General features: G+C 36.0%; 1 protein-coding gene across 3 annotated transcripts in view; it reads left to right on the top strand.

The window, feature by feature from the left end:
* Positions 1-15,473, top strand: part of LOC121414317 (testis-expressed protein 11-like) — a 200,653-nt gene that overhangs the window by 62,485 nt on the left and 122,695 nt on the right. For all 3 annotated transcript variants that reach the window (XR_005969834.1, XM_041607455.1, XM_041607454.1), the window contains 3 exons: positions 5,702-5,783; positions 5,951-6,102; positions 11,414-11,493. Coding sequence is in view for 2 of the 3 variants with exons in the window: in XM_041607455.1 (XP_041463389.1) it covers positions 5,702-5,783; positions 5,951-6,102; positions 11,414-11,493 (314 nt within the window). In the remaining variant the exon portion in view is untranslated. The remainder of the gene's footprint in view (positions 1-5,701; positions 5,784-5,950; positions 6,103-11,413; positions 11,494-15,473) is intronic.

Here is a 15,473-nt window from a genome sequence, read left to right as displayed (position 1 = left end):
GATTTTATTGAATAAGGTGACAATGCGCGTACAGCCCGCTGGCTAAATGCGCAATGTTGTCCCAGATCATGTGTGCTTGTGGGATTTTGCTTTTCGCTTTCAATATTTTTGCTCCCTTTTCATAGATTACTGGAGGGAAAAACTTGTTTTTTTCATATTTTCGCTAGATTCCGAGGCGTTGTACAACACAAATAGTGAATATTCTTATTCGTGTAATGGTGCAAGATTTCGCATTCGATGAAAGAAAGAAACGCTCTATTCAACTCGGCTAAGGCCTTGTTGAATAGAGCATCTTTCTTTCACCTCATGCGAAATCTCGCACCATCGCACTCATGCCTATTCGCTATTTGTATATTCTTATTTGTGCAATGGTACGAGATTTTGCATTCGGTGAAAGAAAGAAACACTCTATTCAACTCGGCTAACGCCTTGTTGAATAGAGCATCTTTCTTTCACCTCATGTGAAATCTCGCACCATTGCACTCATGCCTATTCGCTATTTGTATAATGTTGCTATGTGTTCCTGAAAATCCCCCATTTGTTACTGAAAAATGTTGTAGTATTTTCCAAATTTCACCTCCTTCATTTCTCAACTTTGCCTTCTATTACTCATGATCACCTTGAAGAGGACATTGCCCTTAGATACCAGTTACTTCCACTCCCTGGTAATAAACATGTCAACAAGTGGTCAAGAATGACCCTCAGCACAGCACATTCACCTGTGACTCACCATAAATTCTCTGAATTGGTACCTCTCTCTCCCCTCTCTTTGTTTACACCCTACATCATTTTTGGGATGAAAACTACTTCTTTCTTTTCTGACACACTTCTCAAAGTTTTCTTATTCAGTAAACACGCGTTTTTGAGAAAGTCATCAAATCACTTAATACTTGTGTGGATCTCCTTCTTTTCACTTGGAGCGAATTCATCCATTTCATCTTCCACCGCATATCATTTCAAATTTGTGTACTACCCTTTTTTCTCCGTCATTTACACTAAGAGAAAATCCAAATACCGCTTGTGCTAGCCAAGTTATTTTTGTGATATAATCTTGTGTGATTTTGTGTCATTGGGATCGTGCAATATTTGAAACACTTTGTTATATTGGAGGATTGTCTGTCGGACCTCTACACGCATAAAGTCGGTAAGTGGAGATTGGATTATTCCCATTGCATCTTATAAACCAGCCCCCGCTTCAATGCCAATGTTCCAAAACCATCCTGTAGGGTTGGCATGTCTGCAAGCATGTATTTGCTATTTGCAAATTTCAAAATTATAATTACACAAAGCCCTTACAATAATTTGTAAGACACAATTTAGATGACATACAGATCATTATTCTCAGCCATTCCATTGTAACTCGCATGATATTTACACAAAATTTCAACATCTTAACCACGGTTACGGAGTGACATTCAGAAATCACTTTTTTTGCATTCAAACAAAGATATCCATATTTGAATAGTTATTTGCAAACAAATGGTACTTGACAGTAGTTGATGAAACCCACTTTTCAAAGTTATAAAATTCATTATTTTGATCCACTGAATTAATGAGAAATGAATATTCATAATCATGGTTACGGAGTGACGTAAAATTGACATGCATATTTGAGGAGAAAACATATTGCTCAAACTCCATGAATTTTGAATTGCTATCATAGTTTTTATCTATTGATTGGATTCTATGTTGTTCTAGCTTTAATATGCTGCATTACTTTAAAAAATTGGTGAATTAATTGATTACGAATTAAAACGTAAACCCATTCCCGGTTACGGAGTGACATGAGAAATATCCACTCAATAAAAAATATAAAATAAACTTATATTTTAAATTTTTTGTTTGATATGATGTAAATTGATGTCCTTCAAATTATCCCCCCCCCAAATATCACAAAACAAGCAATAGTTTTCCGTTGAATTGAAATTAAGTAAAAAACAATATAGGGCCTATGTAGTCCCATGTATATAATTTCTTGTATGGTTCGGATTCTCCTATAAGGAGACGCGCAAGAAAAAAAATGTGGCTAAATATGCTCCCCTTTTGTATTTATGAAATTCCATATGAGTATTGATGGAAAAATTTGATCCAGATTTGAAATAGAGCCAATATAAATTTTTGGAAAATGTCCACTTTTGCTTGGAATTGCCCTTAGGTTAATTACTTGAAAATTGTATATTGCAGACTTGTTTTCCTCTTTATTTCAATTAAGTATTGATAACACACATCGTCCAACAAAAATTTTGAATTTACAGTAGTTTTTGTAGTAGGTCTTTCATTTGTTTATTGTGACTAAATGTGACACGACACAATTGATGATTTCTTTATTTGTTTTTAATTTCCTCAAGAGTATTTTGGAACAACTTAGAATAATATGTTAAATAATCATTAACATCTGACTTTTTGGGGGGTCGATTACCATTTAGAAATGTGACTCGCGTGACACAGGAGTGCAACTCACGTGACAAGTAACATTTTGGATTATAAGTTGAACAAATGGTCATGATTTTATACAGTAAAATGGGCAAAATTTCATTCAAACAGAACATTTATGGTCATTTGCATCCCATTATGTAAAACAAAGGAATTTTAAAGTCGAGCTCTGATACATCTTATTACATGAAAGGTTGCATGTGGGACTCGCGTGACATACCTTAAAAAGCCTTAATATGACTCGTGACAGCACTTTAGGGTGTTTTTAGGATCCAAATAGTGTCTGTTACAAACATTATGACACATAACTCCGCAACCATATGTCACTCTTCAACCAAATTTGGATGGTAGATGAACTTTCAGGACCTGCATGCAATTCTGCATTCGGAGGTTGTATGGTATAAAGGTCAAAGCTCATTTTCAGGTCAACGCTAAAGTCTATGTGCACGAATCTCTTATGACATAACTTCGCAGCTGTAAGTCACTTTTTACCCCAACTTGTAGTTGTACTTAGGAGACCTGTATATTGTGGCGCAGTCAGAGGTCACTTTGTATTTTTTTGTGAATAATTTATTTTACAGTAGTTTTCAATGTCAGCACTGCTGCTATATTGAATCGTGTGATGCAGGTGAGACTGCCAGAGGCGCTCTACTTGTCGCACTGAATGTTGTATTTTATTTTTGACTAAAGTTTTGTAATATTTTTTTGTAATGTGTCAACAAGGTCATAGTTATAGTCTCTGTTGCAAGAAGTACATGTACATGTAGAAGTAATTTGATATTATTTGTGAGATTTATTGTAAAAGAATTTGTTGAGTTTGAGATTTTTAAAATGTGATTTGCGATTGATTGGAAGTTCCTTGGTGTTATTGTTACTCTGTTTTTATAGCCAGAAGAGTGTTATCTTTTTTATATTAGACTTTACCTATAAGTTAAGTTTCAACTGTATGGGCAATTCCACCCAACAGAAAGTTTTAAGAAAAATCTACAGCAATCAAAGAGCTCTAACTGAGTTTGACATATATTTAGCATTGATGTTTGTAAAGAAAATAAGAGTAATATACTGCATGAAAAGTCATGTCTATCACACAACAAAAATTTAAAGGGTTACAAGGTATAAAGTCACAGCATTCATTGTTTAGAAGCTAGGTAAACATTTTCCTGATCTAGTGGCAGCATAGATTTTGAGATAGTTTGACAATACAGCTTAGATTATAATTGCGATAGATGTTAAACCATAGGGCGATTCCACACTAGAACTGCAAAAATATCATAAATTTCAACATGCTTTCAATAAGTCATAAGTAGTGTAATATTTTACTATGATACCTACATTTTATGAGTTTTAACCAAAAGTGAAGACAGATATAGTTTTAATTGGGGGAACAATGGAATATTAAATTTTCAATAATTTTGCTAATTGAATAGTCAAGTACAAACACCGCCTGAAACAATTATTTGCAAAGCACGAGAAGATTGAAAGTATTGCAGGTCAATAGAATAATTTATCATTGAATGTTCCAAATAATATCTACAACATTTTCATGATCCATAATAGGGGCAGCCCTGATTTTTCCGAACCTATTTTTGGCAATGTCCCGTACGACACATGACAATGCAAAAGTTTCTACAATTTTATTTTTGATGATGCAATTTCACAATATCAGTTTCTCTTCTTTGACTCATGGGTGATCAATTTATCCCATAAGGATCTAATTACTGCCCTTCATTTTTTAATTATTGTTTTATTGAAAATTGTCCCGCACGACACACAATATATGATGCATTTAATTGCAGCTTGAGTAGTAGAGCTGATGAGGAGATGCTGGCTTGCGTCGGCGAGTAGAGATGATGAGTAGTAGAGAGACTCGACGTTTCGGACAGGTTGACTGTCCGTCTTCAGGAGACGGACAGTCAACCTGTCCGAAACGTCGAGTCTCTCTACAGGTTAACTGTCCGTCTTCAGGAGACGGACAGTCAACCTGTCCGAAACGTCGAGTCTCTCTACTACTCATCATCTCTACTCGCCGACGCAAGCCAGCATCTCCTCATCAGCTCTACTACTCAAGCTGTTCTCACTCAACATTCCTTCTGGTTTACAGTCCTTTTCAGGACTATTCTCAAGAAAGAATACTCTATTCTCAAATCTCCACTTTCTCGCCTATCCACTTCCTCTCTTCTTCTATCCACTGCTTCTATAACACTCCACATGTTGTACCGTAAACCACATCAGCAATTGTACATGCCACCATGCAAACCTTCAAACAACATCATATATCATGTAGATATACATTTTATATAAAAAATTATGACATTTTAGCCCCATAATTTACACAAAGTTTCATTCATTCATTGTTTAAATAGTGTTTGGAAATCAACAATTAATTCACTAAAATATAACTTTACACAAAACCTCAAGTTTTTCAGCTCGTAAAAATGCTGTGAACACTTGTACATTTCTCATCATGAAAAAATTATAACATATTGCTCCCGATTGTATATATTGAGGTTTCTTAATTATATTGTCCTGAATGACTACTTTTTAAAAGATTTTTCATTATTAAATTTAGGGGCAATGCTCTGTTTGATAAAAAGTTCATTTTTTTTATTCAGGTTGCCCAGTACAACAGGCAAGTGCCTGTACAACACACAAGTGTCCCATACGACATATTATTTTGTTTATGATATATTGACAGAAATATTCAGCTAATAGCGGTTTCTAACCTAATGAATGTCTTAGTTTGATAGGATTATCATCATCAGCCAAATAATGTGATTGAAGAAGTCAAAGAGACAAAGTAAGAAGTTTGGCTTCACTCTAGAGATGTCCCGTACGACACATTTTGAATGTCCCTAACGCCACAATGTTCTCGAAAATCATAATTTGCTTTATGTATTCATGAATGTTTATTTTACTTTGTATTATAGATGTGTTTGTTCTTAGGGGTAATTGAAGGTCAATTTGAGTTCAGTTTCTGTGAAATTTATCTGTCCAACTCACAGACTTTGAGTACAAAGTTGAGGTTTCTAAAAAGCAACTTTTTGTGCATCCGTACGACACATTACTATTTTAAATCTGTATTATACAGGATGTGAATTCAACTTATGTTAAGTATTGGTTTTTCTAACACTCTGGTAACTAGTACTTGATGATCACCTATAGTTACTGGAATATTTTTAGTTTTTTCTTGTAAAAAAAACTGTCAAATGTTCTCTAAATGTCCCGTACGACACGTATGGAATCACCCAATATCTTCTTTTCATTCCAGCGGTTGAGGAAGCTATACTCCATCAGAGTCTGTCTGTTGATCTTGCTGTGGAAACTGTCAAATTGTTAGCAAAGCATGACAAGTAAGTTCAATTATGAAGTTGTTATATCTTTTTGTACTATTGTGTACCATTTTGTACAATATTCTGACATGGCAGAACAAAGTGACATACTGTTGATCATGAATCCATATCAGAGCAAGGTATAACATGTCACTGTGACTATTTGTTTCTGCTATTTCACATTGAAGAACTGATATTGCCCAGACAGCATGCCGTCGGCTGACTAGTCGTTTCATGGAAGCACCTGATGTTGGCAAACTGCTTGTCCTTCAGCTGGAGCTCCTAACTAGAAACAACAAACATCAACAAGCCAGGAACCTGGTGGATGAAATCATTGCAGGTCTGTATATACTGTGATCAGTTCTAGGTACCTATGCTGTGTGATTGGTTCTAACAGGCTAATCCTGTATATGATGTGATTGGATTTAGCCCTTGTATATACATGCACTGTGGTTGGTGTGGCCTGTGTTAACACTCTCTACCCATCTGTACAATTTAAGTAGCCTTTGTGAATGTCCTCTACCCATCTCTACAGTTTAAGTGACCTGTGTGAACACCCTCTACCCATCTGTACAGTTTAAGTGGCTTGTGTGAATGTCCTCTACCCATCTTTACAGTGTAAGTGGCCTGTGTGAATGTCCTCTACTCATCTTTACAGTTTAAGTGGCCTGTGTGAACACCCTATACAAATCTGTACAATTTAAGTGGCTTGTGTGAATGTCCTCTACCCATCTTTACAGTGTAAGTGGCCTGTGTGAACACCCTCTACCAATCTGTACAATTTGAGTGACCTGTGTTAATGTCCTTTACCATCTTTACAGTGGAAGTGACCTGTGTGAACACCCTCTACCCACAGGGGCGTCGATCCATTTTTCAGATTGGGGGGGCAAAATCATGAATCAATTTTCCAAATGCGCTCGATCACACAAACACACACATATGCCTATATATATATGTGTGTACATATATATATACACACTCACACCCACACACACACACACATATATATATATATATATATATACATATCTCACCAGCAGATTAATGCGAGCGCGAAGCGCGAGCTGAATATTTTGATATTTCTACTTGAAAAAAAAAATTGAGTTTAATGGACGTTGTTAATAAAGAACAAGATATATAATAATAATAATAATGCTCAATTCTTGTATAGCGCATCACACATAGCATTGCATGTCCCTATGCGCTTAAAGAAGAAATAGTGAAAGGTATATAAGAATAAAGCAATCGAGATATTTAGATTGGACCATTAGTTCAAAGTTAGTTTTTTTATGCATTGAAAAGATATGTTTTGAGGGATCTCCTGAATGTACATAAATCACTTTGATATCTCATTGAATTCGGTAAAGCATTCCAGAGGACAGCAGAGGCATGAGTAAAAGCACGCTCACCATATGACTTTGTAAAGACAGAGGGAACAACAAATAATGCTTTTGAGCTTGATCTAAGATTTCGGGATGGCTGGTAATATGAAACTAAATCGAGTAAATAGGACGGGGCAATTTTATAAAAACAGTTGTGTGCAAAAACTAGAAGTTTGAATACAATCCGGGAACGGACAGGGAGCCAGTGTAATTCTCTGAGAACTGGAGTAATTGCTTCATACTTGCGTGTTCGTGTTACTAATCTCGCAGCTGAATTTTGAATGGTTTGCAGTTTTTTAATTTGTTTAATAGGTAATCCTGAAAGGAGACTATTGCAGAAATCAATGTGACATAGAACAAAAGCATGTACCAATTTTTCAGTGGTGGGTTTATCCAAGAATTCACGAAGTTTACCAATTTTGTATAAGGCATATGATGCAGAGCGACATTTTTGGGATATAAATTCATCGAATGTCAATTTATCATCAAATATAACTCCTAGATTTCTACAAGAAGTACTTGCGCGTATGTCCATTCCACCAAGTTTTAACATCTGGATTGATTCTGTTTCTCGGAAACGTGAGGAAATGTGTAAAAACTCTGTTTTTTCACCGTTTAGTTTGAGGCTATTGATCTGTGACCATTCTTTAATCTCTTGAATACAGTGTGTAATTTCAGCAGTGGGGTCAGAATCCTTAAACTTTTTAAGGGTAACATACAGTTGTGTGTCATCCGCTTAAAACATTTTTTGTATTTTGAACTTATCAATGATTGACTCAAGTGGGGAAGTGTAAATAAGATCGGCCCCAGTACAGATCCCTGAGGAACACCTTGAGTTAAAGAGTGGAAAGTTGATTTCTCACTTCCAATGACGACACGATGGCTTCGACCTAAAAGATATGAATGAAACCATTGTAGAGCCAGATCACGTATCCCAAATATATACTCTAAACGTTTAAGGAGAATGTCGTGTTTAATGGTGTCAAAAGCTGACGAAAAGTCTAGTAATATAAGAATAACTTCTTCACCTCTGTCTAATGATATCAAAATATTGTTTGTTACCCTAAGAAGAGCTGTTTCTACACCATAGTATTGGCGATAACCTGACTGAAATTTGGCATGTAAATCATATTCGTTAAGATAAGCTTGTAATTGAGAAGCAGCTAATTTTTCCAAGATCTTGGCAAAGAATCTTAGATTTGAAATAGGGCGGTAGTTTTTAAGCTCTTCCTTGTTCAGAGAATTTCCTTTTAATTTGGGAATGATGTTAGCACACTTAAATTTACTAGGGAAGCAACCAGATATAAATGATTCATTAATGATTTCTGTCATTATAGGAACAAGCTCAGGTAGTAATTGCTTAAGAAATGATGTTGGAATGGGGTCAAGATCACAAGTTGATGTAGAGGACTGCATGATTACCCTACGTAGATATATATACCCAACAAAAGATTATTGCAAATCGAAGTGGGAGTTCTTTTGAGGTTTAGAACTGAAAACGGCACCATATTCACCTATTTCATCATGGAAAGTATGGGTTTTTGTTACAAAAATGATGCGAGCGCGAAGCGCGAGCTGAAATTTTTTGATATTTCAGTCTGAAAAGTGGACATTTTGAGCACGATTTTAGACGAAGAACGAGTTGTGTATCGCAATCTAGGTTGCTGATTTCTGTGTAACATTACAATCTTATTTTATTTTTAGCTTATGCGGAATTATTGGGGGGGGGGGGGCAAAATGATATGTTTGCCCCCCCAATATTTTCATTGGTGGGGCGATCGCCCCCCCCCCTGCCCCCCCATAATCGACGCCTCTGTCTACCCATCTCTACAATTTAAGTGGCCTGTGTGAATGTCCTCTACCCATCTTTACAGTTTAAGTGGCCTGTGTGAATGTCCTCTACTCATCTTTACAGTTTAAGTGGCCTGTGTGAACACCCTATACCAATCTGTACAATTTAAGTGGCTTGTGTGAATGTCCTCTACCCATCTTTACAGTTTAAGTGGCATGTGTGAACACCCTCTTCCAATCTGTACAATTTAAGTGGCCTGTGTGAATGACCTCTACTCATCTTTACAGTTTAAGTGGCATGTGTGAACACCCTCTACCAATCTGTACAATTTAAGTGGCTTGTGTGAATGTCCTCTACCCATCTCTACATTTTAGGTGCCTGTGTGAATGTTCTCTACCATCTTTACAGTGTAAGTGGCCTGTGTGATTGTCCTCTATCCATCCTACAGTTAGTGTGAAAGACTAGGAGTGGTGCTACAGTGAGTGCCCCATGATTTTAAAAGTAGTGAAAATCTGGGGCCCATCTTACAAAGAGTTGCAATTGATCTGATTAATCACAACTACGGATGGCCAGCAACATCAAAATATAAAATTCATGTTTGTTCAAAAATATTCTAGATATGATGTATATTCTTGATTTCATTGATTTCTTGACAATCTGGTTGTGTTTTCCTTTGCTTACAAAGTACATTTTGCAAATTTTCTGCAGAAACAATTGATCCAATCAATCGTAACTCTTTGTAAAATTGGGCCCAGATGACTTAAAAGTAGGAAGAGGATGAAAGTTGATGAAAAGCATAGTTTGTGTTACTCTATAGCTCTCTTACCAGTTTCCAATTAAGAATAAAAATGGCAGCGTTAGGTAGTCCTCTCTCATTTAAACTATTCTGGTGCTGCCAATGTGAATTTCAAGATCATTAAAAATGACATTTGATATATCATTAATTGATGGGTTTTTACCCCCCCCCCAACAAAAAAATATATATATTTTTATGTAGCAAATCATCGGTCCATGAATATCCATATTCCAATTTAATCAAACCCAAGCGCAAGTCTTTTGTACGCGTTAAGTGTGTGTGCGCGCTAGGCTTGATTGATGCATACCTGCGATTGTATACACTATATGTCACAATTACTTTGTTAAGTTCACAAATAACCAGAAATCAGAGGCAGTCCTAACAACAGGCAAGTGTAGATAACTTGTTTGAATCACAAAAAAATATAGCTGTAGGTAATAATAATCATATTGACTGGCTTAAATGTTTTTTAGATACCACATTATTTTTCTCAATAGACCCATATTGCCCTCATCAAGACTTTGGACTGCTATGTGAGACGACTTTGGGAAATATATATGGTATCTCCTTCAAAGCCAATCAATATTATATAACTATGTGATCATCTTTTACATGGATCTTTCAATTGAATAAAGACAGCCTATTATTGAGAGAAAATTAAAAAGTTGATTAAAAGAGTTATGGACATGGAAGGTCATCAAATGAAAATTTTTTTAAAATGCATTAATGAATAAAATGGATGATTTATTCACTTTTTGTCTCACCTGCATAGCAGAGGGAGACTATAGGCACCGCTTTTCTGAAGGCGGTGGCAATGGCGGCATCAACATCAAATATTAACAGAAGTTTAAGTTTTTTGAAGTGACAGCATAACTAAAAAAAGTATATAGACCTAGTTCATGAAACTTGGACATTAGGTTAATCAAGTATTGCTGAACATTCTGCTTGAGTTTCAGGTCACATGACCAAGGTCAAAGGTCATTTATGGTCAGCGAACTTAGACCATGTTGGGGGAATCAACATGAAAATCGTAACCTTAAGTTAAGTTTTTGAAATGTCATCCTAGCCTAATAGAGAAGGTATATGGACCTAGTATTTTATGGAACTTGGACATAAGACTAATCAAGTATTACAGAACATCCTGTGCGAGTTTCAGGTCACAAGATCAAGGTCAAAGGTCATTTAAGGTTAATGAACTTTGGCCAAGTTGGGGGTATTTCTTGAATTTTTATAACTATGAAAGCATATAGATCTAGGTCATAAAGCTTTGACATAATAGTCAAGTATCACTGAACATCCATTGCGATTTTCAGGTCACATGATCAAAGTCAAAGGTCATTTAAGGTCAGTGAACTTTGTCCATATTGGGGTATATGTTGAATTGCCACATTACTTTGAATGTTTATGGATATACTTTATGAAATCTGTACAAAAGAGTAATCAAGTATCACTGACATGTCTTAGGTCACATGGTCAGTGTCAAATGTCATTTAGGGTTATTGAATGTAGTATTATGTTATATGAATGGTGTTTTTTGTGAATAATTATTTATTGTAGTTTTCAAAGTCAGCACTACTGCTATATCGAATTGTTGATTGCAGGCAAGACTGCCAGAGGGGCTCTACTTGTTTCATAAAAAAGGGAAACACTTTAAGAACTAGTTAACCTATGTTCGTTTCAGATCACCGGAGCAAGCTCGAAAGCTCAGAACTAAGGCATCTTCATACTCTGATTTGGGAACAAGCTGCTGCAGCTTTTGAGGTTTGTTGAATAGAAGATATATTTACAAATTCTAACTTAAGTAAGCTTCTCTGAATCATTTTGTGATCAGGGGTCCGTTGCAGAAAGAATTGCGTTTAAACGCAAGTCAAAAAATCAATCGCAAGTCCCAAATGCGTGCTGTTGATTGGGTGAAAATCAAGTTGCTCATGATTTTTAGAGTTGTGATTGATTGCAACTTTTTCTGCAACAGGCCCCTGGTTAAAAAGTTTTGTGGAAGGATTATCCACAGGAAACATGGAAGTGATATAATTGCAACAATTTGAGAAGTAATCACATCTTAATTAGACATCCTCTCATCCTAGAGATTTTCTCATCTTACTAAGATACTTTTACATTGTCATAAGTATTTGTACATCTTACTAGGATATATTCATATCTTTCTAAAATATGTATGTTCATGTTCACAACATCATTAACCCTTCTTATGGGCTTTCCACAGAAGCCCAACGAGGAGTTCACTTAGCTATGACATGCTTCTACAGAAGCCAAGATTTTTTTAATGAAGTTTTTCAGCTTTTTTCATCTGGGAAGGGTGTGGCTATACATGCATGAACAAACGTCCATCTATTATGTTCGCTATTATATGCATGGGTTAATTTCAATCTAGCTTACCAATAACATTAGCTTGTTAAATATGTTAATTTTAACTTGTGTGTCTCCCGACACCCTTGCACATGCGTTGTTTGATCAGAGAAGGCGGGCTTTTTTATGCATGATTAATGCACACCTATTTTTGCTTTTAAATCACTAAAACGCCCAACGGGTCAGGTATTTAAATACTGATTGATGTGGGCGTTACACCCGGCTTTAATTCATTTCATCATGTTTTTCCAAATCAGCCCGACATTCATGTGTATTATTAACCCGCGCATGTTCAACCCCGTGTCTGATCAGAGAAGGCGTGGCAACTCCATCATGCATGGTTATCAAAATACCCACCATAACAGGAATAAAGTGACTGTTCAATGGGCCTACACTGCATGGGCATGAATCTGCAATTCAAAATTGATTGATACAATCTGATTTTTTTTTAATCGTTCGCTAGACTTGTACCTAACTTTTGTATTAAACATCCCCACATCATCTTAAGGCATATTTCTGGGTATACTCTTAATTCATTTTCATCTGACGTTTATTTTATTTTTTTAAGTGTAATGATTTCAAATCTTATATGTACTTGGGTGGTTGAGCTCTGCTCTACTGCTTCCAATGATATTTTCTTGCTGACCAAGATGGGTCTTGTTCTTTTTGTACATGTAATTTATATTGATATTGACTGCACATTTGCACCACAGACATACATGAACACCCGTTCAATCACTAGCAAACGTACCTACACCCCAAGCACCCTTGCAGTTGACCCCTTACTTAGTTTATGGTACTTTACATTTTATCAATTTTGATGGAGTCCCTCACTTTTATTCTTGATAATTACATAGACAATTTTCATGACAGCAAATACTACAGTATACACCTCAAGAATTTAATAATATGTTTGATAGTAATTCCCATCATATTTCCCTTTTACATGCAAATTTAAGAAGTCTCAATAGAAACTTCAAATATTTTGAAAATCTCTTACACACATTAAATAATTTCAAATTTTCTGTTATAGGTATTAGCGAGACATGGTTGCATGATAATTCCCCAAATTTGTTTAATTTACCAAATTATAAGTTGATAAGGGCAGACCGCAAAGGAAAAAAGAGGCGGAGGCGTGGCCTTCTATATTATTGATAAGCTGAAATTTAAGATCCGTTCCGATGTGAAACTCTTACATGCAGTGTCCTTGTTCATTGAAATTGAAAACACAGGATTTAAAAATATCATCATAGGTTTGATTTATAGACCACCGGGCTCTAATCTTGATTTGTTTAATGAGGAGCTAGAGCAATATTTATATGCAATAGGTAATGAAAATAAACATTTATTTTTGGTGATTTTAATATAAATTTCCAGTCGACAATAATCAATCAATTTTGTGAAACTAATGTACTCATTCGGCTTCCATTCATTCATCAATAAATCCACTAGAATCAACCCAAATTCATCTACTCAAATTGACAATATTTTTCCAACGTACATAGCAACATGAATAATAAAATGATAGGAGGAATTCTATGCTCTCAGGCCTGCCAACTTCTCCGGGTTTTCCGGAGTTTCTCCGTTTTTCAGAATTTATAGCGGCCCAAAAGCGGAGAACTCCGTTTTCTTTGTATTTCAGATGATTTTCTTTGGGAAATGACGCACTTTCCGTCTGCCTACGGCTCTCTTTCTCTCTGAGTCCTCTCAATGTGACATTTACGTACGTACGCACGTGTGTCGGATCGTACCATAGAGTTATATAAACCTAACTCTATGGATCGTACCTATATACCGTGCGTTACGTTAATTAAACGCATGCACTACGCGCGCGTACGTGGAGTTCAGAGTTCAATGGATAAGAACGCGTGATGGGCCTGTGCCCCGTGTGTGCATATACGAAGCGCAACAAGCCACGGCCAGCGCGCTATTTATCCGACAGTGATCGTGTGTATTGACATTGACGAGGATTCATAGCGAATGTAACTCTATGCATACGATGCAGCGCAGCGCTTGCATGCCTCCGCTACTATACTACTGCCGTTCTGGAATACCGTGTGGGAAATGGATTGTTTTGCCAGCTGAGGGTTTAGAAACGGTAACATTTTAAACTAATATGTTTTCCTGATATTCTTATATGTGCTTTGTGCTTAGTGAGCTAAATGCTTTGGATTTTACAAGTCTGCCGTTTCAGTGCCGATTCTTGGAAACTTTTATACCCCTGCTGTATTTTTTTTTAGTCTGTTAAAGGCACACAGTGACAGAGACACCCTCCTAATCCCCTTGACCCCCGCCGTTGGGAGTTCGGCTTTCCGCGCGATTCGTGGACTCCTTTTTTCCATTTTCAAATGTTGGCAGGTCTGTGCTCTGAAGTTTCAAACCACCTACCAATATTTTTAACTTGTGAATTGAAATTACCGTGCTCCAAATCAATTAACCAACGCTCATATCGAAAATAATCTAAACGTAATATTGAATTAATGAAGCAAGACTTATTGAGGGGTGGGAGGATGTCTATAATGAAACTGTCGCAAACACATCATATAATCTCTTAAATAATAAATTACAACATTATTATGAAAAGAATATTCCCGTAGGAAAGGTAAAAAATAATCGAAAAACACCCAAACAACCATGGATAACAAAAGGTTTATTAAAATCAATACACACACGTAATTGCCTTTACAAGTCACATTTAGGCAATCCTACTGAAGCCAATTTTAAAAATACAAAGTATATCGCAACAAGTTAACAAAATTAATTCGTTTATCACGTAAAATGTATTATACTAATAGAATAAAAGATGCCAGTTCAAACACTTAAACTACCTGGAAAATCATCAAAAAACTAATGGGAACAAATGCAGATCCCCAACTACTGATGATATGACTTTAAATGGTTCCAAAGTTGACTCTTCCCTTCATGCAAACTCATTCAATTCATTTTTCACAAATATCGGACCCAAACTTGCAAGCAAGATCAATAGCCAAAATGCGCATTTCACGGATTATCTCCCCGAACCTAATCCACATTCATTTTTCTTGAACCCTATGAACCCCACAGAAATTCTCAACATTACACGGTCTCTTAATAGCTCCAAATCTCATGGGCATGATAAAATTAGTATGTCTCTTTTAAAAGAAATAATTCACCCGCTTGCGAACCCTCTTAGTCATGTTTTTAATAAATCTCTATCACAAGGTATATTTCCTGACTTATTCAAAATCGCCAAAGTCAATCCAATTTTCAAAAAAGACAATCCTCATGAAATAAGCAATTATTGCCCTATATCTCTTCTCCTTAGTATATCCGAAATCCTCGAGAAAATAGTTTATAAAAGACTATGAATTTATCAACAAACACAATTTATTAATTTC

Source organism: Lytechinus variegatus, chromosome 4, assembly GCF_018143015.1.
Source record: "Lytechinus variegatus isolate NC3 chromosome 4, Lvar_3.0, whole genome shotgun sequence".
Taxonomy (NCBI): domain Eukaryota; kingdom Metazoa; phylum Echinodermata; class Echinoidea; order Temnopleuroida; family Toxopneustidae; genus Lytechinus; species Lytechinus variegatus.
Note: the sequence above shows the minus strand (reverse complement) of the source record. Positions and strands in the feature narration are given on the sequence as shown.